At 39.9% G+C, this 23,891-nt stretch overlaps 1 protein-coding gene across 4 annotated transcripts in view; it reads right to left on the reverse strand.

The window, feature by feature from the left end:
* TRPS1 (transcriptional repressor GATA binding 1) overlaps nt 1–23,891 on the reverse strand; it is a 233,423-nt gene that overhangs the window by 170,719 nt on the left and 38,813 nt on the right. For 3 of the 4 annotated variants that reach the window (XM_037048427.1, XM_037048425.1, XM_037048426.1), the window contains exons 2-3: nt 18,378–19,306; nt 3,945–5,077 (exon numbers count right to left, since the gene is read on the reverse strand). In XM_037048427.1, the coding sequence (XP_036904322.1) occupies nt 3,945–5,077; nt 18,378–19,304 (2,060 nt within the window). In that variant the 5' untranslated portion in view covers nt 19,305–19,306. Of the gene's footprint in view, nt 1–3,944; nt 5,078–18,377; nt 19,307–22,640; nt 22,799–23,891 lie in introns of all 4 variants that reach the window. The other variant, XM_037048424.1, reaches the window with a different exon arrangement.

Below are 23,891 nucleotides of genomic sequence, written 5' to 3' on the forward strand. Positions count from 1 at the left end.
TAGGGCTCTAATAAGATACATGTTAGAGCTGCTTTTGATACTTTCCACCCCTGCCTCTTAAATATTCTGGCTAATGTCTTTCGATTTAACCTGTGACTAACATATTTGCTCTCAATCATTTGATAATCTGTTATTTAACCTATCCATAGGTCCTCAGTTTCAACAACTCTGTGTTCAATTCAAAAATAACAGTTGCTTCTTTATAAATATCCACTTATAGTCTCATATGACTTCATCAATCTATATGTTTAATTTTCATTTTAAACATTTACTGTTATCATATGACTGAAAACTACTGTATGTGAAGTTGCTGAGTATCTAAAGTTAGTATTTGCATTTTATACTAATTTCAGATATGGTTTACATCCCTGTCCACACAGAGAATCTGTATAACAGTGAGCTCCTGCGAGGTTTATCTCAGGCCTGGCTGTGGATACTGTGGAGTGGAAATTGAAGTATGCTGCTATACACAAATTTGTGTTTACTTCTGACAGGAGTCAAAGGAAGGCACTGATAGGGAATCACGTCAGCCAGCTTCAAGGTAAAAGTAAAATTCGATTCTGCCCAGCGCCTCTGCCAGTGACTCCGGGAGACCACCACTGACCAAAGGCAGCGCTCGGACTGGCATTTCCCTCCAGTGCAACCTCACCTCCCAAGCCTCCTTCATTCTCTCCAGTCTGTAGTTTACTCTTGGTGGAGGGAGAAGAGAAAGGCTTCAGAAATGGTCCTTCATTCGTGGAAGTGTAGCAAAGCACTACAAAGTACGTTTTATCTAGTCATAGTTCTCTTGTAAGGAGAGAGGCCTCTGACACCAGAAGCAGAAGTTATGACACTGAAAATTTTGATGACACAAATAGTAGCCAATTAGAGAATAGGTACACTGTTTAATTAAATACTAAAAAAAAAATGGAGTCTGAGATACAAATTCATGAGTCGAATGTAATAACTCAGTCATGGTGTGAGCTGGGGTATCATAAGTAAATATGAAATACTAAGAAAACTGACCGAGTTCCAGCTACCGACGGGCTGTTTGCAGTTCAACCCAGGTGAAACTCGGTTCTTCGGGAAAACGCCCACGCCATCCACACTGAGGTTTTTCCACTCGTAGCTCTACATCAACTCCCCTGCTCCTCAGTTGTTGAAACTGCCTCCCTGGAGTCACTTTATAGCTACGTGATTTCACACGGTGTACCTTTCTCAGTTTATACTACCTTTTTACTACACTGTCAGTCTTGCATGTAAACAACTCAAAAAAGCCTAGAATATGCCATGGTAAAACAGAATGATGGTGGAAGTTTCCCAACACAAGTAACGTAAATTTAACTAAAAAAGATACCATTGTAGTAGAGTAAACTTGTCCCTTTATACTATCTTCAAAATGAAGTATCTGGGGAAAATGGTTTGGTAGCAGATCAAGTTTTCAACATCCTCGCGACTATTTCCTGTTACATCCCTGTGGTCCTCATTGGCCGGGATTCCTGAAATTGTCTAACTTTCCAATATTTCTACATGAATTCACCAACAGATCATAGATAAACTGCCTGGCAACTTAGAGAATCTAGGATCGCACCAACTCCATCGGGTTTTAAGAATAAGTTTAATGCCCAGGGACCGATGCTGTTCCCTGTTTTATCTAATAAAATACTGAGAAGTTGACTTACATTTAAAATGCACAAACATCAGTTTGTTTAGAGTACGTCCTCAGAAGGATTCCAAGACCATTTCATAGCCAAAGATTAAACTGTAACTTACCATGGAGATCTCGGCTTAATCAAACTAGGGTGAAGTCACATACCACGGGGATTTCACTTAAAGATATTCATGAGAACCTATCAGCCATCCTGGCTCAGAGGCAGGAAACAAGACGTGTCTCTTTGCTCAGAAATGTACTTTCCTTAATAAATATTGAGTGAACTCTGAGATTATTCAGTCACATTTTACTCACTGCTGTATTTCTTGGGATTACTTTTGTTTCACAAAAGTACGCTATTTTTTTCAGACGGGTTTTCAAGCAATGGCCTCAGCTTCCTTGAGAAGAAGCGACTCATGCAGGTGAGCTGCTATCTAGATGTATTGTAGTGTTGCGGGTGCTCCTTGTGGCTGCTTTCCTCCTGATTGAAGAAAGCCTCTTCTTCCATAAAAAGGATGGGTTCTCTGATTTTCACATCCGAGGAACGTGCGTGTACCTGTGAAACTTCTGACATCACCTAATAAATGTGCATGCACAATCCGCACGCTGGTAAAGCTTGGGAGAGAGCTACTGTGTGCTAGCCTCAGAAGTAAATTAACATGCAGCTACCATCAGAGGAGCCAGAAACGCTCACTGCCAAGTGTGAACATATTTGATTGCAGGACTGTGTCTTTTCCTAGGGCTGACCTTATAAATTAAACAGTGTCAATCTTAGGGAAGTGTTTTCCGAGCATTTAGATTCACTGTGAACAACATTAGGATGCCCTTGGAATTAGCATTTAGCATTATTAGCCCATTGTTGAACACAAACTGCTTTGTTGCTGAGTGTGACTGAGAAAACACACACATTAGTATGAATACACGACTTTTAAAAACAATGGGAGAACTGTTTAAAATCTTGGGATGTGAAAAATTTTAAATAAGGATATCGAGTCTATATATGGAAAAGCACTTAAAAATCATAAATAAAGCTCTTTACTTTGATACTTGGAGGAATAAGGACATGCTAAGTCATATCGGAACACACTGTACTACCAGGATTTTGGTGAAGTAGTAATTCCTACTGATAACCATTCAAATGCTCCTTCCCGGGGGAGGCATTTCCTGACCTAGCATATGGGGCTATGTTGTCTTTATACTCCAACACAGGGGTCTCTGCTTCATCTTTATGATGCTCTACACTCTCATGTGATCTCCTACTAAACTGTAAGTTCCACGAAGGCACTGTGTTTATCTCGTTTTTTCTCCTTTATCAGTGGGCATAATGTCTGTTTTTGGAATTAATTAGTTAAGGGATGAATACAGAAATGAAATAAAGATATGTATCCTAAACTCATCTCTAGAAGACATAAAGATTAACCTGGAAAATTAACATTTACCAAGAGAAGAAAAGAGTGGAAGTAGAAGGAAACTCTGACACACTCTCTCTCTCTTTACAAATCTGAAATAACTTAAGTGGCGTTACCTGCTCAGAGGAGCAGGAGTCCAGATACCCAAGTCACACGGATTACAGAATTCTCACCTTCGGGTTACTGTTTGCATGCAAAACAAGGTCGTTGCTCAGTTTTTTAAAGCTCAAAGGATGGCTAGTCTCATTGAAAAGAATGAGCAACACGTTCTCGAATGGACTGTCTCCCAGTTGAAATAAAGAACTGAAGAAATTATAGTGATACTTTTCATTCAGGCATAGCTCCATCAAAATTATGGACTACGCAGCCAAACTTAGCAAGGACAAATAAATGAATTGTCCTCTATCAGTGAACTCACTGGTGTTATCAGCATCACTGAAGACTTTACAATACACTCAGTAAGTGGTATAAAACAGGTAAGAAACAGAAGAGTAAATGGTCTCAAACAAGTCACCCGGTTAAGAGCTGTGGTTATCACCTCTATAGACATATAATCTGCAGTGTTACAAATGATCTTTTGCGTGATCTTGTCCTGTAACTTCCCCAGGTCACCACAATCATTCCCAACCACTTCGGGATCAGTCTTTGTTTCTATCAATTTATTCTTTTTTCAATTTATAAATCGATTTTAGAGAAAGATACATATTTACATACACATAGAGGGAGAGAGAGAATCACTGATTTGTGGTTCAGCTTATGTATGCATTCATTGGTTGATTCTCGTATGTGCCATGGCGGGACTGAACCCACACTCTGCGTGTACCCGGATAATGCTCTAGCCACCTGAGCTAGCCAGCCAGGGCCCTATCAACTTCTTGATGTGCCCTCCCCACCCCATGGCTTACCTGTAGTGTCGGGAAATCTCTTCTTCCACCTGGGTAATGAAATCACATTTGGTACATGAGTGTTCTTTGCTTTCCTTGGCTGACGGCTGCCCATCTGACGATCCTTGCAGGTGGTTGGCTTCCTGTTTGACGTCCGACGCCTGGGACTCGTGCACGCTCTCGTAATGAAAGAGGAGCACATCCACATCGGGGGTGGAGAAGCAGCACTGGTGGCACTGGTGTTTGACCCTTGAGCTTCCGGCCGCCCCAGGAGACAAGTGCAAAAGCAAGAGCGCACAGTGGGAACAATTACTTTTTCTACAAGCGAACGGGTAAGTGATTTCTCCAAGGTGCTTTTCTGGGCTGCAAAGGCCTCTGGGACAGAATGGACAGTGCTTAATGGTACACTTATGAATGTTATGGAGCTGCTGATAATGACGGAGAAGCGGCCCCACAACAATGACGTCGGGGCCATGGCTTTTGGAATATCTAAAGTCGCAGAACTGACAATTGTAGCTTGTCACCACATTCTCCTCTGCTCCCTTGCTGGAGAAGTCTTTCTTTTTCGCGCCGCTAGAGCCCTTCTCTGCCTTGGTCATTGGCTCCCCTTCCACGCCTTTGGCCAGATCATTCTGATTAATGACAGAGCCCCGGGAAAGCTTGTCGTTCAATTCTGGATTAAGGCTGCCGGACTGCACTCCTCCATGCTGCTTGCCATAATGTTCTAGCAGTTTAAGTGAGCTAGATGACTCACAGCTGAAGCTACAAAATTTACACCAGTAGTAACTGGTGGCCTCTGTACCATTTTGCCTGGAGGAATCAAGGGGCTTGATGGGCACTGAGTAGCCAACTGGAGTGTCGTCGCCTGCCTTGACCGTGATCTTGTCCTGCCACTTCCCCAGGTCCCCAGAATCACTGGATCGGAGTGCAGGGATGGATTTGTTAGAGTTTTTCTCTGAAGGTTTTGCACCCTCAGAGGAGGGGAGAGGAGCTTTTATTTTGTTCGGGTGAGTCTGAAGAAAATGTTGTTCTAGTTCAGTTGATGAGTTGCCCATGTACGTGAAATTGCAGAATTTACAGCGGAAGTACTTGGTGTTTCCTTGGCAATCTGGTGTTTTCCGTCCAATGCCGATGAATGTTCCACCTGAAGTGACCTGGTATAGAAGAGACGGGTGTTACTTTAAGTTCCATTAATTCAACGCTCTCTGTGGGAGGGAGGAGGAGACACTGGCAAGTATTCCACATCAGAAAAATACAACAGTACTTCTGCTTATTAGGAAATCACTTGAATAATCAGAGCCAAGTAAATTCACTCTTCATTATTCAATAGCTACTCAATGAGAGGCTCATTATGCTAAACATTTTGGCCATGATATCAGAAGAAGGTAAGTAATAAAAGGGCTGTAAGTAATTGAAAGGATTTAATACCATATGCTTTTTAGAAAGGAAAAAAAAAGCCAAGAAAACAATTTTCAACAGAGGAGATTTCACTACTGCCTCTTTCTAACCCAGCACTTGCAAAAGCATCCAAGCCATGTGGGATTTCTCCTGACAAAGCTAAGGACGGCTGTCAAAACCAGAGACAGTTGCTCAGAGATTCCTCAGTGCCGACCTTCTCCCCGGAAATCCTCCGTTCAGTTTCTACAACAATGAGACTGCCAGCAAAGATGAGGTTTATTTTGGAGGTAACATAACGGGGCAGACATGATAAAAATGGCTTATAGTCAAAGCCTGTGCATGAACCGTAAGATTAAAAATGAAATGAATGCAGTGGACTTCAAGTCGCGGTGAAGGAAGGCTGATGCAAAGGTTTAAAAGGTTTCCCAACACAGGACAGATGGAAAGAAGAAAACGTAACAGTTACTGGAGTGAGGCTCTGTCTCAGAGCAAAGGACCAGTCCCTCCAGAGAGTGGGTCATGGGATGTCCAAAGGCCAAAATGCAAATTATTCTACCATAAAAATACGCCACAGCTCGGGGTTCTACAAGAAATCACGAGATTGTACAGTCATCAAGGCAACGAAAGCCTTCAAAGGGCACTTTCTATAAAGTCCTTACTCCCTCCCGAGTCTGCACCTCACTGCACAGCTTAACCAAGTGCCACCAATGAGCAGCCACCATGTCTGGCTTCACAGCGAGTCTCTGACTGAAATACTCCAAGGAGAGAGAAATTGTGTCTTCCAACTATCAGAGAATTTTTTTCCCCAGCAACCAGATGTCATAGATGAAGCACGTAGCATAATCATGTTCTGCCTTCTTCAACAGCTGCTCAAAAATGACATGTGTGATCACTGCTCATATCCAAATCAGTCCACGAGAAAAGTCTCCAGCATCTCAAAATCATTTAAAAGGCTCTACTTAATATGCAAACAATATTCCTTTCACACATCAAGAAACACGTCTGTGCCTCCACCCTACAGGACTGAGACTAAAGTCCACCCCTCCACGCAGAGAGCGACCTGTGACCTGGATCCCGAGACTTACCTCTCTGCCCACTAGCTTCTCAGTTGGGGCAGCCTGTGAATTCATTTTCAGTATTCAAGTTCTAGGAAATGTGCACAAACACACAAAACAGCTCAACATTCACTCTGTCCGTCAAGACAGTAATTTATGAAGGTCTCCCACAGCCTTCAAGGGAAGGGTGACGATGTTTCACTTTTGACAAATGCCCGTATCACCACAGCAAGCACACAGATTTCAGTCTGTCAACGGCAGAGCATCATCTAACCAGAAGGGGAAGAACGGGGTACCCATCCAGGGGGCACCTGACAAGCCGCGGTGTGACAGACGCCAGAGCCAGACCACAGGAGGAGACAGTCTACTCATCACACCAACCCACCACTTCGGTGACTCGGGCAACTAAACTTCGCACTGAAATGGAGTGTTTATTACTACTCTGCAAAATCCCTCCACACGTCCCTCGATTCACTGGAGGTGAGGAGAAACCTTGTTTTAAAAAACAAAGCATGTAAAGGAGATGCCATCAACCCAGATACTTTGTTCCTGGGCTTTCATTTGAGGCAAAAGAGGCAAATTCTGAAGTATCCCATTCTCCCGTAATGTAAGTCCAGAAAAGCGAGTGTACAAAATCTAGATATGAAATGTGCTCGTTTTAGCCACCACATTGCTTCAGAGTTGCTGAGCTTCCTAATAAGAAACATCGTTAACTTCCGCCTGTAGAACAGGGATTCTGGAAAAACCACGACAAATCACCACTATGCCTTTTTTTTGCAATTTTCAAGACTCATGTTCCATGTCCACACACAAAGGATGAACAGAGAGCACAAATGGTGTTAAGAAGTTCCAAAAATATGACTTTGAAGTGAAATATAAGTTATTACTAAGCATCACAACATCCTTTGCTCTATTTGTTGGACAGAAACTTTAAGAATCAGAAAATCCAGGCTAAGAATGACTATCAGATATAAAGCCCACAAAAGAAAGGCCATTTGGCCATCTAGTTAAAATATATATATATGACCTACCAATAAGGCATTTTGGTTTAGGATAATCTAAGCTACTATGATAGCTACCATATTTTTCGGACTATAAGACACATTTTTTAAACCACATTTTTACTTCAATTTTTTTTCCTATTTTCCTCTTCTAAAACCTAGGTGTGTCTTATGGTCCAAAAAATATGTTACATCAAATCTTTTAAGTTGGTGGTATCTATATGTCTCAAAGTCGTGTTTTCTCCTAGGGAAACTCATCCAACTCCATTATTTCGGATGTTTTTAACAGTTATATATTTTATGCTGAAGAGTACCTTCATACTACTGACTCTTCTTCCCAAAATACCGAGGCAAATGAATAAACACACAAGGATCCCCTCTGATGGCAAGAAAACACGACGGATACTTCCATAGGTTACTGGTTTACCACCATAGATACTAGTAAATCACATTACTATTTGTATTACTAAAAGCTAATACAGTATTAGAATTCTAGACTTCACATTATAAAGCCGGCTTTAGAAAACATAATTATTCAGTGTCCTATTTCTTTTTCCTTTGAAAATAGATCTAAATGCTATCTTCTGACAATTCTTACACTCTGTAGGAGCTATACACTTAGATCACAGTGAAATATAACTGATGTATATCATTTAAACACCCTTCTAAAATAAAACATAGTTTACAATTTTAGGAGACCGTACCAAGACTATTGACCATCTTTGTTTTATTGTCATGACTCACAAATGTTAATTTAAAGCAGTTCTTTTCTAGGTTAAACACAAGTACACAGCAAGAATAGCCATGTGAGATAAATATGCGCTGTAAGAGTTTACTGAACATTATTGCCAGGAAATGGTGCCTGCACAAAGAATTATCTGAGCCCTGACCATCGTGGCTCAGTTGGGCATCATTCCTCAAAGGGAGAGACTGCCGTTTCGATTCCTGGTCAGGTCACACGCCAGGGTTGTGGGTTCAGTCCCAGGCTGTGCGTGGATGAGAGGCAACCAGTCGATGTTTCTCTCTTACATCAATTTTTTCTCCCACATTTTCTCCCTCCTTTCCCTTCTCTCTAAAAATAAATAAATAAAATCTTTAAAAAATTATCTCGAACTTTTCCAATGATTTAACAGCGCAAGAAGTAAAAAACAAAAAAACAAAAAAACAAAAACACCCCTGATCGATCCCTAGCTATGACTATACTAAAAAAAGAGATCTCAGGCAAAATAAAGATGGTAAGTTTCCATCTTCTTTCTTTTGCTAACCAGAACTTTAATTATAACCCATTAATTCAGTAGTCCCTCAGCCACATTTAAAAATTCCTATTTAACTATAAACTCCATTTGGACCAAACATTGCAACTATTCATTCATACAATCAGTAGCTAAGTAACTACTGAATGTTTAACTTGTGCTCTCTCTGTGATAAATATCAGATTACAACCCTAAACAAGCTATGCCATATCTCTGCCTTTAAATTACTTATATTTCAAGATCAAAAATCCTAGATAAAATCCTTATTCATTTACATTTATCATTACTTGCATTTGTTTGCTCCCAAAGGGGGTACCACCAGTTAAATTCTATGGAGAGATACATTATTGAATCTCCCAGCACCTCGGTATCCTCATGGATATAATTCATGGATACAGCTGACACTGTAGGCCTTGCCAATTATTATTAGGATTGTTGTGAGGGTCAGGTGAGGAAAGGAGTGTGAAAGGGAATTGCAAACTCTAGCGCTGTCCAACAAAACTTCCCGAGATGAGAGAACTGTTCTGCAGCTTACTCTGTCTAGGGTAGCCACCGCTACAAATGGCTATTGAGTACCTGAAATAGAGCCAATGCAACTAAGGAACTGATCTTTAAATTTAAGTAGTTTTATGAAATTTTTATTAATTTAGTTTTAATTAACTGAAATTTAAATGGCCACATGTGACTAGTGAATACCCAGTAGACAGCATACTCTACAGTCCTAATCACATAAACAGGATTATTAATGAATAAAATAAACTAATTGAATTTATCCTGCCAGTGGGATGAAAAGACTGAACAGGGGGGAGTGGTGAAGCCAGTCAGTGACAGAGTCATAAGCTTGCCACTCCTCATATTCTTAGCTGTAAATGAGAAAGTTATATCCTGTGTTACTAAGCTCATACTTCTGCTTATATTCCTTTTTGGACAGAAGGAATGGTATTTTCTTTACCTTTGGAAGTAAGCACGGGCTCAATACATTCCGGATGAATGAATGAACTTGTTTTGGGAAATGTGAGCACGCAGAGAAATTTCTCACTATGGCCCCCGAGTTACCTGGGACAAGGAAGCCACAGTAATTCATGGTTCCATTATTACTTACTCAACCTGATGCATAAGAACTGCTTCAAAAAACAGAACAAAATCTATCTTTCATCCACAAACAAATGACTATAAAGCCACTTTGCCTGTGAATTAGAGTTATAGAGAAACACTCAACATACCTGGTAAAGCACAAAAAAGAACAGATTTTGAATTGTTTTTCACTGATTGAGGACATGATGGTGTTTATTCTATTTTAACCTTAGGCTTTTAAGCACTATTCCTTCCATGTGGTATGTTCTGTGGCTTTAATTTATAATTCACATACACATGTTTTTCCACAAAAATGTTTCAGTGTAGAAGTTAAAAATATAAAGGGTTTATATTTAACCTCAATTGATGGCCTTCTTCCTAATAATATGGAACAAAGTAGTATGAATAATATCTAAAAGAATATGTCACAGAAAAGACTTTTTTAAAGCCTCAGAACTCTTAAAATGACAGTCACACGTACTTTTGTTCAACGGAACAAAAAGAGTCGTTTAACTAAACACAAACTCTTTCTCAGATGTGGTTCATTTTCAAGTACCATAATTGACAGCAACAGAGACAATGAGGAGAGTACTCATTTAAGAAAGCTTGAGGTCATGGGCTGATAGTCAAAAGAAGTAAAAACCTGAACAATAAAAAGCTATGGTGTTTTAAAAAAAAATCACTGTTCAAATACCGAAGGTACAAATAATGGGAAGAAATCTTAAGGGCCAATCTCAATGGAAAATAACTAGTCAGAGTTAATGTACTCATCACATAGGGAAGGTCTCTGAATACAACCGGGTTTCAAAAAACACAGCAGCATGTAATATGCCTTAATGATACACCTTGATGGAGACTTTAAAAAGTTCAATGACAAGTCCAATTAGATGTCAATCATTAGTCCACACCATCACAGGCTTTCCTTGTGTCACTGGAATAACTGGAATAAACACCCTTCTCATTTGGTTTTATAAGAGCCAACAATTTTGGGGGGGGGAGGAGAAACCAAAACTTAAATTGGTCTAAGGGGCAAGTTTAAAGGTAAAATACTGCCTATTCTTAATTACACACATTTTTGCCACCAGCTTTTTTGGAATACAGTAATACACAGTCAAACCCCAACCTGGTTTCTCATTTGACTCAGCATAATACTGAACCAATTGCCTATGGTTATTTGGTATTTGGGCTGACAGAATACCAATAAAGCTTAAAGTTAGTCAGTAATCTGGAAGACAATCTTTTGGGTAGAAAACTGCAAAACAAAACAGAAAGTGCACTGCAAGTGGATTATATTCTGTGCACGGTCCACGCACTGACTCACCACCACAGCCGGCTCCTAATGGAGATAAATAAAAATTGCAAGCATGTTCTAAAGAGTGTCTTAATGGGGAAAACAGAGTCAATTACTGTGGAGCACCTTTCCTCCAAAAAGGGTGCTTTGTTGCACCCCTACTACACCAAGTACGGGGGTTACACACTGAAGTGACACAGTCCAAAACTCCAGATGTCTGTGACTTAACGCAGAAAGCTCCCACATCAATCGATGACACCAACAGCGGAATGTGTTCTTCTGCCGAGGGATGTACCGAGTTCCATGACAGTGTAGAGGAAGCTCGCCTACAGGGACCGGTCAGCAAAGGCTTCTGGAAGGAGGTGCCAACCCAGCCATGGCCAAATGAGTTGGCGTTTGAAACGAGCCATGGAATGGCTTTTCAGGTGCAGGAAATGAAGTGAGTAAAGCAGAAGTGAGGGTTGAAACAGTGGAAGCTGCTCTCAGGAAGTGAGCAGGGAGACTGGGGGCGGGAGAGAATGTGGAAAAGGAATGTCTTATCAGAAAGCCTGTATTTAATTACACAGGTTTGATTAAAATGATAAGTTTCTTATACAAATTAGACCTACATTTCCTACAAACTGTAGGAAGATGGATCTAGAAATAGAATTTTAGAAAGGTAAAGGAAGAGAGAGAGGAAAAGAGGAAAGAGGGAAGAAAAAATATAAAGGGAGGGGGAAATAGAACTGAATGGAAAATGGAGAAGGAGGCAGGCAGGGTAAATTGAGAAGAGAACAAGAGAGAACAAAAAAAGAAAATAAATAAAGAAACCACTAGGAATCTACTAAGTACACCTGAAGGGCGAGTGGCAGTAAAAGAATAAAGATGGGAACATTGAAACAAACCAATTAATTGTTTGAGAACTGACACCTATCTGAGAGAAATCCAGGGTAACTGACATTTCCAGTGGAACTGACTTGAAAATGGGAAAAGAGAACAAACAATGGCTATAAAAAAGTTGTTTCAGGGAAGGAACTAACAACTTTAGTTTTACACATGTAAAAAAAAGTTGTTTCTTAGGGAAGGAACTAACAACTTTAGTTTTACACATGTTGACTTTGAGGTGTCCATAGAATTGCAAGGTGCAGCCACCTATCAGCTGGAAAAACAGGTCTTTGAACAAACTATTGTTGATTGTTATATTCCAAATATGTACTGGACTCATGAAAGAATTCGGGTGTTCTTTGATTCCGCATTTACAGGTCATCTAAATCTTCAAGGAGAATAGTGGCTAAGAAGCAAACTCTCTCTGAATTCTCCGTAGCCCATACTTGCTTGTACTAGAATCCAGAGAAATCCTACAGTTCCAAGCATGTTTGGGGTATGCATTACACTCCAATTGGACACTCTGAAGTATTCAGATTTTTTTTGTTGTCTCCACACCCATTCCTGTGCTCACTCATAAGCAAAAGTTAAACTTTAATTAGTCTTGGAGAACAGCCTTGGAGCTGGGTGCATCTGCTTACCATTTAATCTTGATAGAAAATCCAACCAAGATTGTGCCTAGTGACTAAAAAAGGAGAATATAACTCTAAGAATACCTATTAAACCATAAATTCCTCAAAGCCCTCCATATGAGGGAAATATAAACTAAATCAAATGCATGGATGACACATAACTGAATCTGGGGATAAGACATCACATTGCCCTTGACTGACTGGATCGACATTTGGCCCTTACTCTATCAAAACTAGCTCCTGAAGCAAAAGTACCAATGACCATGAATCATGGTAATTTAAAAAAGGCAAATCAGGAAAATTAATTTTCTTTTCAAAGATTTTAATCATAAGCCTAGCAAGTTCCAAAAGGCAGCATTACAGTCCATCACGTATGTCCCCAAATTCAATGTGACTCACACAGTGTATGTGTCACAGCCCTGATGTATATGCTTACATCTCCTCCCTTACATGCAATTGGGAGTCAACATATCATACAGACAGTAGTACAGACAGGGTTCTGTGGCCTATCTACCCGGGTTTATATCCTATTTACCCCACTTCTGACACTCCAGGACCTTGGGCAGGTCGCTTTAATTCCTCTTGGCCTATTTCCTCATTTCTAAAAATGGACAGAAATGGCAACGTCAACCTTAGGAGTTTTTTAAATGAAGATAACTTACTAATACATGTGAAGAGCTTAGAGCTACATATGCCCATATGAAACCTTTAATAAACGTTAGTGATTATTAGAAGTGAATCCAACATTAAAGGAAAAAAAGCTGAAGATATGTGCAATTTCAACTATGTAAGCTAACAGATGAAAGAAATATAGATCAAATGAAAATAATACAAAAGTCAATTTTATATTTGACTTCCAATTAAAATTAAACAAAGGTCTTATATTCTGAAAATGTGTTAACACTTAACATTAAACTTTAAAATCATAGGATGGAGAATTCAAGAGGTTTATGGTCTAATTATTCTCAGAAATAGACGCTATGAAGAAAATTGAAAAAATGAGAGGGAATTACCCTTTTCTTTCAAACTTTTCTGGGCTTAACACTCTACTTAGCGTTTCTGTGCATCCATCAGCCGTGTGTGCACTGCAGTTACAACGACCTAAGAAACACACAGCACTGAATAGTCTGTTGATTTGATATGGTCAACAGAACCAGCCATTAGAGAATAAAATTTTTATTAAGAGTTAAATAACACTAAATTTAATTCTGTGCACTGGTAACAATTTCTCCTTCTAAACATTCTACCTCGAGAGAAATACTGCATTTAAGAAAGTGATACCTGTTCTTTCAATGATAGCAAATAAACCAAAGATGAAAAAGGAATTGACATTTATCCTTAGTGACTCCAAAGTAAAAAAAGGCAAGTAGAGATTTCACCATCACACAGGTGAAAAGGACAGGTGAAGATGGTCTAACTACCCTCCTCCACCGGGGTGGCTGCGTTCTCCAGCTCACCCATCTCCACAATGACAGTAACCTGGTAAATGCCAGAACTTTGCTTTGTTTTACAGCATTTGGGTGAGCATGTGGTTTATTACTTGTTAAAGAGACATAGTCCTGAAGATGACTGTGGGTCATATGCCAAACACTTGGAACTCTATAGGCAGTCTGAAGTGATTAAAAAGCCTCATTCACCAGTTGTTCTGAAGTTCAATTGTCCTCAACTGAGAAAAACAAAGAAACAGAACCTGCTAAAAGATCTACAACTTCCCTTCTACTCCAGATCAAAGGAGACTGCATGGCAAAAAATAAATATTTGGAAATAAAATCCAAGAAGAGTCAAAATAGACCAAAATGAAATTAATGTTCTCTGATTTTTTTTTCCCCAGTCCAAACTGTGACCCCTCCCCCACCGCACCCTGTTGAAATGAACACACTGGCACGTGTGAAGGATTCACAATGCTCAGATTTAAATACGTTAAAAATACAAAAACAAAGGATGACTTCCTCTCTCTAGAATCTGTTCTTCCTGCTTCTAACACGACACACTGTGCAACTCTGATAAAAATATTTGCAGAACAGAGACGCGGTGCTCCTAGATCAAACGCAGGACAGTCACCGGCGAGTTAGCCACGACGCTCCTCTGTGAACCTTAAGTATTTCATTCAGGGCCAAAATGAACGTGATAGCTGGAATCTGATAGCTACCTCTTTGCAGTCCTGAATAAGGCAGAACAGCAGACAGGGTTTAGTAATACGAAAAGGCAACACACACAGCGTAAGCATTTATAAACGTGGGGTAACGAAAACACTTTCCCGTGGGAAGCACGACTTGACAGGACTCCAGCTTTTATAACCTGGTCTCAGGGCTAAGAGTCCCCCGTAAAGATGACACACCCCCCCTAATGCACAGCACTTTAAACCCTAATGAAACAGCCCCCTCGCTGTTTAACAGCGCAGGCCTCGCCATTCAGTGATGGTTTAAATATAAGCATAATAAAACAGATTAAAAAGAAAGAAGCTGTAATTACTTTTTGAACTCAATCTCTTGTCCTATTATTAGTCCCTGTGTGAGCCTCAAAGGCTGAATACAGGCAGTAAAAATTACATGAAGGGCTTTCCAATCATGCCACATCCATTTTTTTAAATTTTTAAGCATCATAATTGATAAAACAGTCAGGAAAAATTTAGAAATGGAGACACTGACATCCAGGTGAAGTCAATGAACTCTAACCTAGTAAATGTGTTTGCATCCTATCTCCTAGCCATTATAACTTTTCTCGGGTTTTTTTTTTTGGGGGGGTAAAGAATCCACAGCTCTTCTGATTTCAGGGCTGTGCACCCACCTCAAGGTGCTCTGAGAGGATTTGATTTCAACAGGCTTCAGAAAAGACTAGCCTGGTTTTATGGTGGCCCTTTAAAGTGAATCCCATTATCCAGCCAGGCCTCTATCTAGCATTCGGGACAAAGCAACACTGTTCAGTGACACTATTTGTGCAAATGTGTAATTCTCCGACTTCATTATTTGCAATAAAAATGTATGCCAGAAGTGGCTATTGTCAATACAAATAGGACTCGACCTCAATTAGTCCCCCAAATATATGTCAAAGAATCCGAACTTGGAACTGAAAATCTTAAAATGTGTTTAAATTAGTTCTTTTTCCCAACCGTGTAACTCATGTCTGTGCTCCAGTCAAATTATTGAAAACCATCCATGTCAAACCAAAATACAGATCAGAGCTGGAGATCTTAAGTCTTGTGCTCAGGCCCTCGTTCCTTTTTCCTTTGCCTGAAATGCCATAAATCTCTCATTAACCCCCAAATGTTCTGAATGTTTTAAAAAAAGCCAATTTAATTGAAAAAGTATAATGAATTGCTCATCTATCACTTCAATTAGCTTAACTTACATATAGATAGAACTAGGCCCTAGAATGGAATGATTATTGTCTGTAATACTCATATTGATCAACATCTTTTTATCAGAACACACACACGCCATTAACTTACCATAAATTTCTGACAAAACTGCATTAAAGAAACTCTACAGTCAGCATTCTCTCTCCCACAGCTTTTAGCCTGCACACAACTCAAGCGCCAAGGAAAGACGCCTGTCTCCAACAGCATCTCAGGCACACAGACGCGCGGGCAAAAGGGGGGAGCTTCAGATGCGCTCTCGTTCTGTTTATGCATGTAGGGAAGCTGTTCAATATTTATTTCAGCATAAAAATATTAATAAGTTACTTATCTTCAGACGAGTTTTTGCAGCAACATCTGGTGCACGGGCAAAGGATTCGAGATTAGCATTTGGCCTACAAGTATATTTAGTGTTCTCTTCCTAAACTGATGAAAGTTAACTCTCTTTAGACTTGTTTCTAAATCCCATTTTTTAAAAATAATCACCCACTTTTCCCACAGACTGCTATTTTTCTATGTTTAGACATATTATTTCTCCGAGGTGGGAGAAAAAAAGGATTTTAACAAGATTATCTTCCTTCATGCTCTTCGCTGCCACTCTGGTCCTCTTGGCTGCCTGCTACTGCAAGGACTTACAGCAGACAGTGCGCTCTAGGATCAGCTGTTTTATTTCCACTTCTATTAGTTCCAACTCAGATAGCTCACACATCTGTTTTATTTCCAAGATCACCGCCCAGGAAAAGTGTCCAGCTCGCTCTACCCAAACATAAACTTTTCTATAAATAACTGAGAACCTAACAAATAACTGTTTGGGCGGCAGCCGGGGGGGGGGGGGAGGGATGGAAGTATGTTTAAAAATCTGAATTCTTCCAGACTATAGGCCTTAGTAATCTTCATTCTAGAGCCTTCCTGACAGCTCAGCTCAGCTTCCCTCAGAAGTCGTCCCCAGAGTGAACGAACTGAAACTCCAGCTGGAAATCCAGGTATTAACATTGTATTACTCGCTAATTATAAAACGCCGTGGCACGTACCGACATTATTCCCTTCTAACCCTTTTATCTAAAACACGTATTTGCTTTCCAGTCATAGTTTGACAGCTCAGTGTACCTGACATGAGACAGTGCAATGATCTTAATGAGACGGCAGTTCAAAGCATGGAGCTTCCATGCATAATAACTATGCCGACTTAATTTGCTGCTCCGCAGAAATAATTCTATTGGCGGAAATTCACAGAGAAAGATGGGTTTTTTAAGGGAGCTTTGCAAAGATGAAATTGGCTTTTTCAGAGTTCTTGATGTCTCCCTGAAAACGATGAAATTGCCATTCTGACATTTTAAAATAAGGACTTGGAAATTTCTCTTCTGATTCTTCTCACGAGTATTACAAATATGTTCACTACCTCTTATTTATAACCCCTTTGCTTGCCTTTCTGAATTGGCACTAGGCCAACAGACAGGTCTGTATCAAATACACTGTAGCTACTGAGTTGATAAAAGTGACTTATAAGAAATTTAAGAGGTCAGTTAAGTGTGACATGATTGCATCAATTCTTCGATACTTCTACTCACTCCTAAAGAAAGTTACTATTAAACCAAATGTTTTGAAACGTCCTGGCCTAGTAACACAATAAAAATCTACACACTATTCATAAAAACTAATACACGTTTCTCAAGCTTACCATGAGTTTTGACTGTCTTTAAAATTGCCAAAATAAAATAAATACATTCCTTCAGCCTCAGTTCTGAAGTTCATTCTATTTGAAATGGTAAATTTTTTCATTTCATATACACCATAATCTAAAGGCAGAAGAGGAAATCAAAGAGGAACGCCACATTTAATAAAAGTAGAAATCTAAATTACTTCTAAATGCTTCCACAAATTACTATTTTCTGAAGAAAAGAATGATGTATTGGGCCATACCAAGGTCATTCTGGTGCCCGTACGACTTACAATCCCTGTGACTTCTTTTTAATCAATGTAATATTTCATTTCCAAATTTTCATTTGCAATTATGTTGCTTTTTCAGGAATCCATGTCTGCTTCTATCAATATGACCTAAATCTAGTCCAATTTGACACTGAGCTGAGTATCAAATCAAATCCTAACTCAAGTCGTAAGAAAGACCCTCACAGAAGGAAAGACTATAGCAAAAGACTCATAATGTAAAACTAGAACAAAGCATGAATCACTGTCATGTAGAACCATAAAGATCTGTGTCATTTTTGGAAGACTGAAAAAAAAAATCAAACTACCATGAAGTATGTCTAGAAACCTGAAGCCTAGCTAATTCCATCAAGACTTTCCCCAACATAACAGAAATGCCGGGATTAACTCCCATGCTGAGAGAGTCTGAAGACAAGGCTGTGTGCACATTTGCATGAACTAGCTAATGAAGTGTGTTCATCTTTTCTCTGGATCTAGCAAGCTACTCCTTTGGTATTGGGAGCTTGATTTTAACATACACGTAAGAGCTCACATTTCATTACTAATAGCTTTTTGTGTACAAAGAGATCACAATACAGAGCACAAACCTGTACATCATAGGTCCCATTTAGTAAAACAGGCCTTGAAGAATTGATGTCCTGCAGTACACCAGAAAGCACGGAGCGGTTGACCTTCTGGAAGTCTTTGGAATGGCTGAACTGCACCATGTTATGAAGGGCTAAGATTTTGCTGTCCAGCTCAGCATCCTGCCTGGTGCGGTTATGCAGTCCTAAGTGATACTTTCGGAAGTGCTTAATCAGATCTGTGGGGTCATTGCCATAGTAACCGTATCCACAGATATTGCATTTAAAGTCCTGAAGCTCTGGTGACAGAGGTGCCGGGTCTGGGTTGTCATTTACCAGTAAGTCAGTTTTGGATTTATTCAGTCTCACACCCCCATCTGAAGGCACTTGTGGGTTTTTGGAGGCCACTGAAACTGGGCTTGAGCCTTGACAATTGGCTTGACCACTCTGCGCTTGCCCTGTTTCCTCGGTAGCCTTTGGTGACATCTTATGATCTTCCTTTGTCTCCAGTGAGTCCCCTGAAGGGGTGCAGGCCATATCTTGAGGGTCATCAGCCTCTGCTCTTTGAGGAGACTTCAAGGGCTCACAGACTCCCCCAGCAGCTGAAGATGAGAAAGCCAACATATTTCTATCTGTCACCTCATCATGTGGGTAGGAGGGAAGGTTGCCTCCCTTACTGGGGCTTTCATAATTGAAGCCAGGCTTCTCAGTCAGGACTGCGCTTTTTAAGTCCTTCTTACTGCTAGAAGATGGGTCTTGGACATGCAAGCTATGTTCCTCCTTATTATTTAGTTCTGCAGCATCACTCTGATCCGTGTTTTCTGACATCTGATCTGCAGAAAATTCTCTGTTCTTTCCAGATACCTTGCTTTCTGTACCTATGGGCTCCAGGGTCTGGCCCTCGCCTTCACTAGCAACGTTTCTCAGAGGGGGGTTCTTTTTCCGGACCATATCTGTAAAAATATAAGGGAAAGGAAGACATAGGGTTATTTAAAAGGTACAGATATGTAATCTAATCTAGAACATTTTACTTAGTCTATTCAAGACTTTTTAAGGTGCAAAATAAAACACTTCCTCCGGGGAACCATAGCAAAAAATTGGAACTAAAGCCAACAACTTACACTTAGAATATTTTTATCATAGAACGGCCCATTTATTTTAAAATGGTTTTATGAATACTAAAAGATTAATTATTACTAGCTTTATCCTTATTAGTTTTTCTTGCTCGCCAATTATAAATTTTTGCTCAATTTCTTATAGTCAGTGATATATATATATATACATATGCTTACATATTTATACATGCTATGCATTATGTAGACTTTGTATACATATTATGTTTATAGACTATATATACACATTATATTTATAGACTATATACACATGTTTGTTTATGAAATATATATTACATGTTTATTTATATGATATGTATATATATAAACAACATAAATTGGAACTCAATATTGTTACACACTGTGCAACGGAGATATAAATATAGTTTCTACCAAAATATCAACACAGTCAAAAAAACAGAAATAGCATGCTACAAAGTGAAAACTGCCCCGTTACTTTAAGGAATAGAGGAACAAATGTTTCCTCTCTGCTCTACTGTTAAATTCCCTTCTTTTTTTTTTTTTTTTTTTTAGGATTTTGACTATAACTCTTTAATAGAAACGCACAATCTTTTGCTTTCTCAGACAGCAGCACAAGGGCTCGTGAGACTGTAAGATGCTGCCACAGATGCAGCCTCATCTCCTGCAAGGCTGACCTGCCCAATTACTCGCAGAGAGTCAGGTGAGCGAACATCCGAAGTTAAGACAATTAAGCCCCATCCCGGAATGTGTCTGAAATTTAGCAGGAGGACCTGGCGTGCCCCATGGTGGCCAAGCTGACCTCTACCGGAACTGTCTCCAGCACGACAGGGAATCTCCCTCAGCCCTAGTGCAGCTTACGGGAACAGCACCAGTCCCGGCACTGGGAGCACACTGGAAGCCAACTAAAGTAAAATTTCAAATTAACCAGAAGGCATTGTCACTTCATAGCTCCAAATGGCAAAACCTTAGAATTTTCTAGGGTTCAGCTTCACACGCTAGCCAGCTCGGTGGTGCCTTTCAAGTTAGCAGCATCCACGAGCAAGGTCAAGGTAAGAACACTGTGGCACACTCCCCCGCTGGAGCCCAAGGACTCAGAACTCTGAGGGTAGAAAGGAGGTAAGAAACAATGTGCGTCAGGTCAGTAAGGGAGCAGCGACAAAGGCGGGTTGAGGCCTGAGGCTCCAGGCCTGTGTCCCTTCGTCCCCCTGCTGAAAAACAGGGAGTGCTGTGTACGGCTGTCCTCCCAAATGTCTCGTGGAAAAAGCCACCTGTCACAGACTAGTAAGACAAGCCCTCTTCGCTAGCCGACTCTGCCACAGGACAGATTGAACAGAGTTTGTTGCACCATGATTATCCAAAATGTCCTGAGAAACCCCAAATTAATAACATGTCTCAAGTCGTTTTCGTCTATAATTTCTCACGAGTGCTGAAGAACCATGCTAGCTTGGGATATATGGGTGTGCCTTCGTTTCTGTAAAGCTGGTCAAGCAAAATTTTTATCCTATGAATCACTGAACCCAGGGAATGTACACGAAGTCGTTGGTAAGGTAAAAATCCACCTACTGAATAATGTCAAAATTGTGTGCCTTGTACATTGCTCCTCTTATACACAAATAGTGTGACTCATCAAATAGCCATAGAATCTCCTTCTTGCAACAACAACAAGACACTGATAGATGAAGGACCGTGGTTTGGTTTGGAGGGAAGGTTCTGAGGCAATGCACACCTGCCTGGACTCTGAGGGCAGGGGAGGGGAGGGCCGGGGGACGGCCTGTGGTCTCTGCCTGGGTGTCACACTGTGGTTAGTCCCTGAGCCGGGACACTGGATAACTAGTTTAATTTTGAATGTTTGCATTGTAGTGTCTTATTGGTTGATGCTGACATTTCAGGAGATATCTATTCTTCCGTCAGAGTGGCAGAAGATGGGAATGTGTACCAACACATGGAAGACTGGGAGGCGACTGTACTGGTGGTCAACAAAAGCAGAACTAAAACAGAAAGGACAAAAAAAAATCAAAGGGAAGCTTAAGCAGTCAGTTATCATTGAAAATACAAAAGGTTTGGCTAAAGAAATATATTGTTTTAACCAGGGTTACACAAGACAACATTCTCGTGAAGTACCAGCTGTCCCTGAATCTGAAATCGTGATGAGGAAAGGACCCGCCTTTCCCCCCACAACTTTCTGTTTGATTTTTCCACTGCAAACAGTGTCCTTAGTCATACTGCAATTCAATCCCTCCGTGGACAAGTGACCCACCACATTGTTTGAAGTTTAATATTTTCTCCTTAACGTAAATAAAATCTAGCAAAGGTGGCCCAAAATGAAATGAATCAAGTTACACAAAAAAGATAAAAATCTAAATGAAGGGTAGGATTCACAAAAAAATGAGAATGGAGTATTCTAATTAAGCTTCTCCCTCTACCAGATTAAGAGAAAATGGTTTATGCCCATTTATTAATGTCAATGTAATTAGAAAAAGCAGCAATATTTTACATAGCAAGGGGACAAAGATAAAATACTTAAAATGAACAGATAGAATATTGAAAAAATTAACGTATTTTTCAGAACAACGAAAATGGGTTTTGCTCATTTATTGTCATGAAGAAAAGTAAGGGTCATAGTTTCAACACTTTTCAACCAGCTTCTATAGTGAATGAGGGAAATATGATTTAATTCAATTATCATCCTGTCAAATTTCAGTCCCTTCATCCACCCCAGAACAGACCATGAGAGCCCACACAACTCACTGATTCCTTATGTTGAATAGAGCTCTTAATAATATATATCGCAAAGAATGTTAAACGGCTAAAACTTCAAAGAAGTATCAGAAAGGTCATTTGGGTTTTATTTTTTGTTGGGGGGGGAAGGGGTCTGTTCTTTTTAGTTGTGTTTAAAAAAATATATTGTGGTTAATTTAGTTGACTACGCTTTGAAGTAGTTCTAGAAAAAAATAATTTTTACGGGAATTATATCACCATAATTTTTCAGAATGACATATTATGTAAATATAATCACATTTGCAATACTTCTAAGTGGAAGAAACTCCCCTAGCAAATCCTGAGTTAGATACTGTAAGACTGCAGACACCCTCAAGTCATTCTCTTTAAGACAAATAACAGATTGCACGCTGTTTTCTTGTGTGCCAAGAACTTTTCCAGTTAACGTTTTCACTTGAAAAAATAGATCACATACTTGTAAAACCATACCCAGCATTGACTTCATAAGGCATGTGGCTTTAGAACACTTTTTACAAGTATTAATTCTATTAGTCAACTAGCAGGAGGCTAATGCAATTGTCTTAGAAGATGCTCAGAAGACACAGAAGACATTTTGAAAGCTGATCTGTGTATCTGCAAAACAGAACAAAAAAAAATATTTTCCTTCCTAAATGATGTAAATGCACTTCAATGTATCACACCTAAAACACATTCTATTGCCATAACAGCAGGCTGCTTCCAAGACATCTGATAGAAAAGCATGCGCAAACCTTGAGCAAGGTCTTCTCCGGCCCCTGGGTTTTAATGAAGCAGCAGGAGGAGAAGGAGCACGATATCAAAGAAAATGGAAGTCGTTTCCACAACAGTCTGTGATGTTGGTGAAATGACTAAACCTCTAAAACCCTCTGAACCCTAAGCATCATAATACTTACCTACATTAGGGTAGGAATAAAAGATTTTAATTAGTAAACCTGGAGGGGACATGCTTCTAGAAAAGATACAAAGTGTACTTGCTGAGACCATAGCTGAAGACAAGGCATCCACAGTCAGCCCCTTGCAGAATCTCAGTCCCAGCCTCTTCACGGTGCGGCTGGGAAAAGAACTAGTTCAATGCCATCAGGAATTCTGCAAGCCTTACCGAGACTCGCAGAAACATCAGACCCTGTGTATGACACGTGGTTGCTTTCCAGCCCTTTGTACTAGGTTCTATTCCCCTCACTAAAGTAAGATTATAAAGTCATGATTGAACCAGCTTGACACCACCATGATAGCATTGGTTTTTATTATCTGAATAAAATTATTGAGGGAGCTATTGTATTCATGGTCCTAATATAATTAATAAGAGTTACCATAAATATGAATATATAAATTTATGTAAGCAAATATATACAGAGATTTGATCACATCACTGGGATTGGTTATCAGTTCTGGCAAATCCATTTCAAATGTTTTTTTATTCTACTATATGGATTGTTTAAAAAAAGTTCAAAATGACCGTTACAGTAGGTCCACCATACACATTTAGACGATGGGCCCTGGATGGTGTGGCTCAGTAGACTGAGCACTGGCAAGCGAACCAAAGGGTCGCCAGTTTGATTCCCAGTCAGGGCACATGCCTGGGTTACAGGCCAGGTCCCCAGTTGGGAGCAAGCAAGAGGTAACCACACAGTGATGTTTCTCTCCCTCTCTTTCTTCCTCCCTTCCCCTCTCTAAAAATAAATAAATA

This window comes from Sturnira hondurensis, unplaced genomic scaffold (genome assembly GCF_014824575.4).
Source record: "Sturnira hondurensis isolate 20B ecotype Veracruz unplaced genomic scaffold, ASM1482457v3 Scaffold0006413, whole genome shotgun sequence".
NCBI lineage: Eukaryota > Metazoa > Chordata > Mammalia > Chiroptera > Phyllostomidae > Sturnira > Sturnira hondurensis.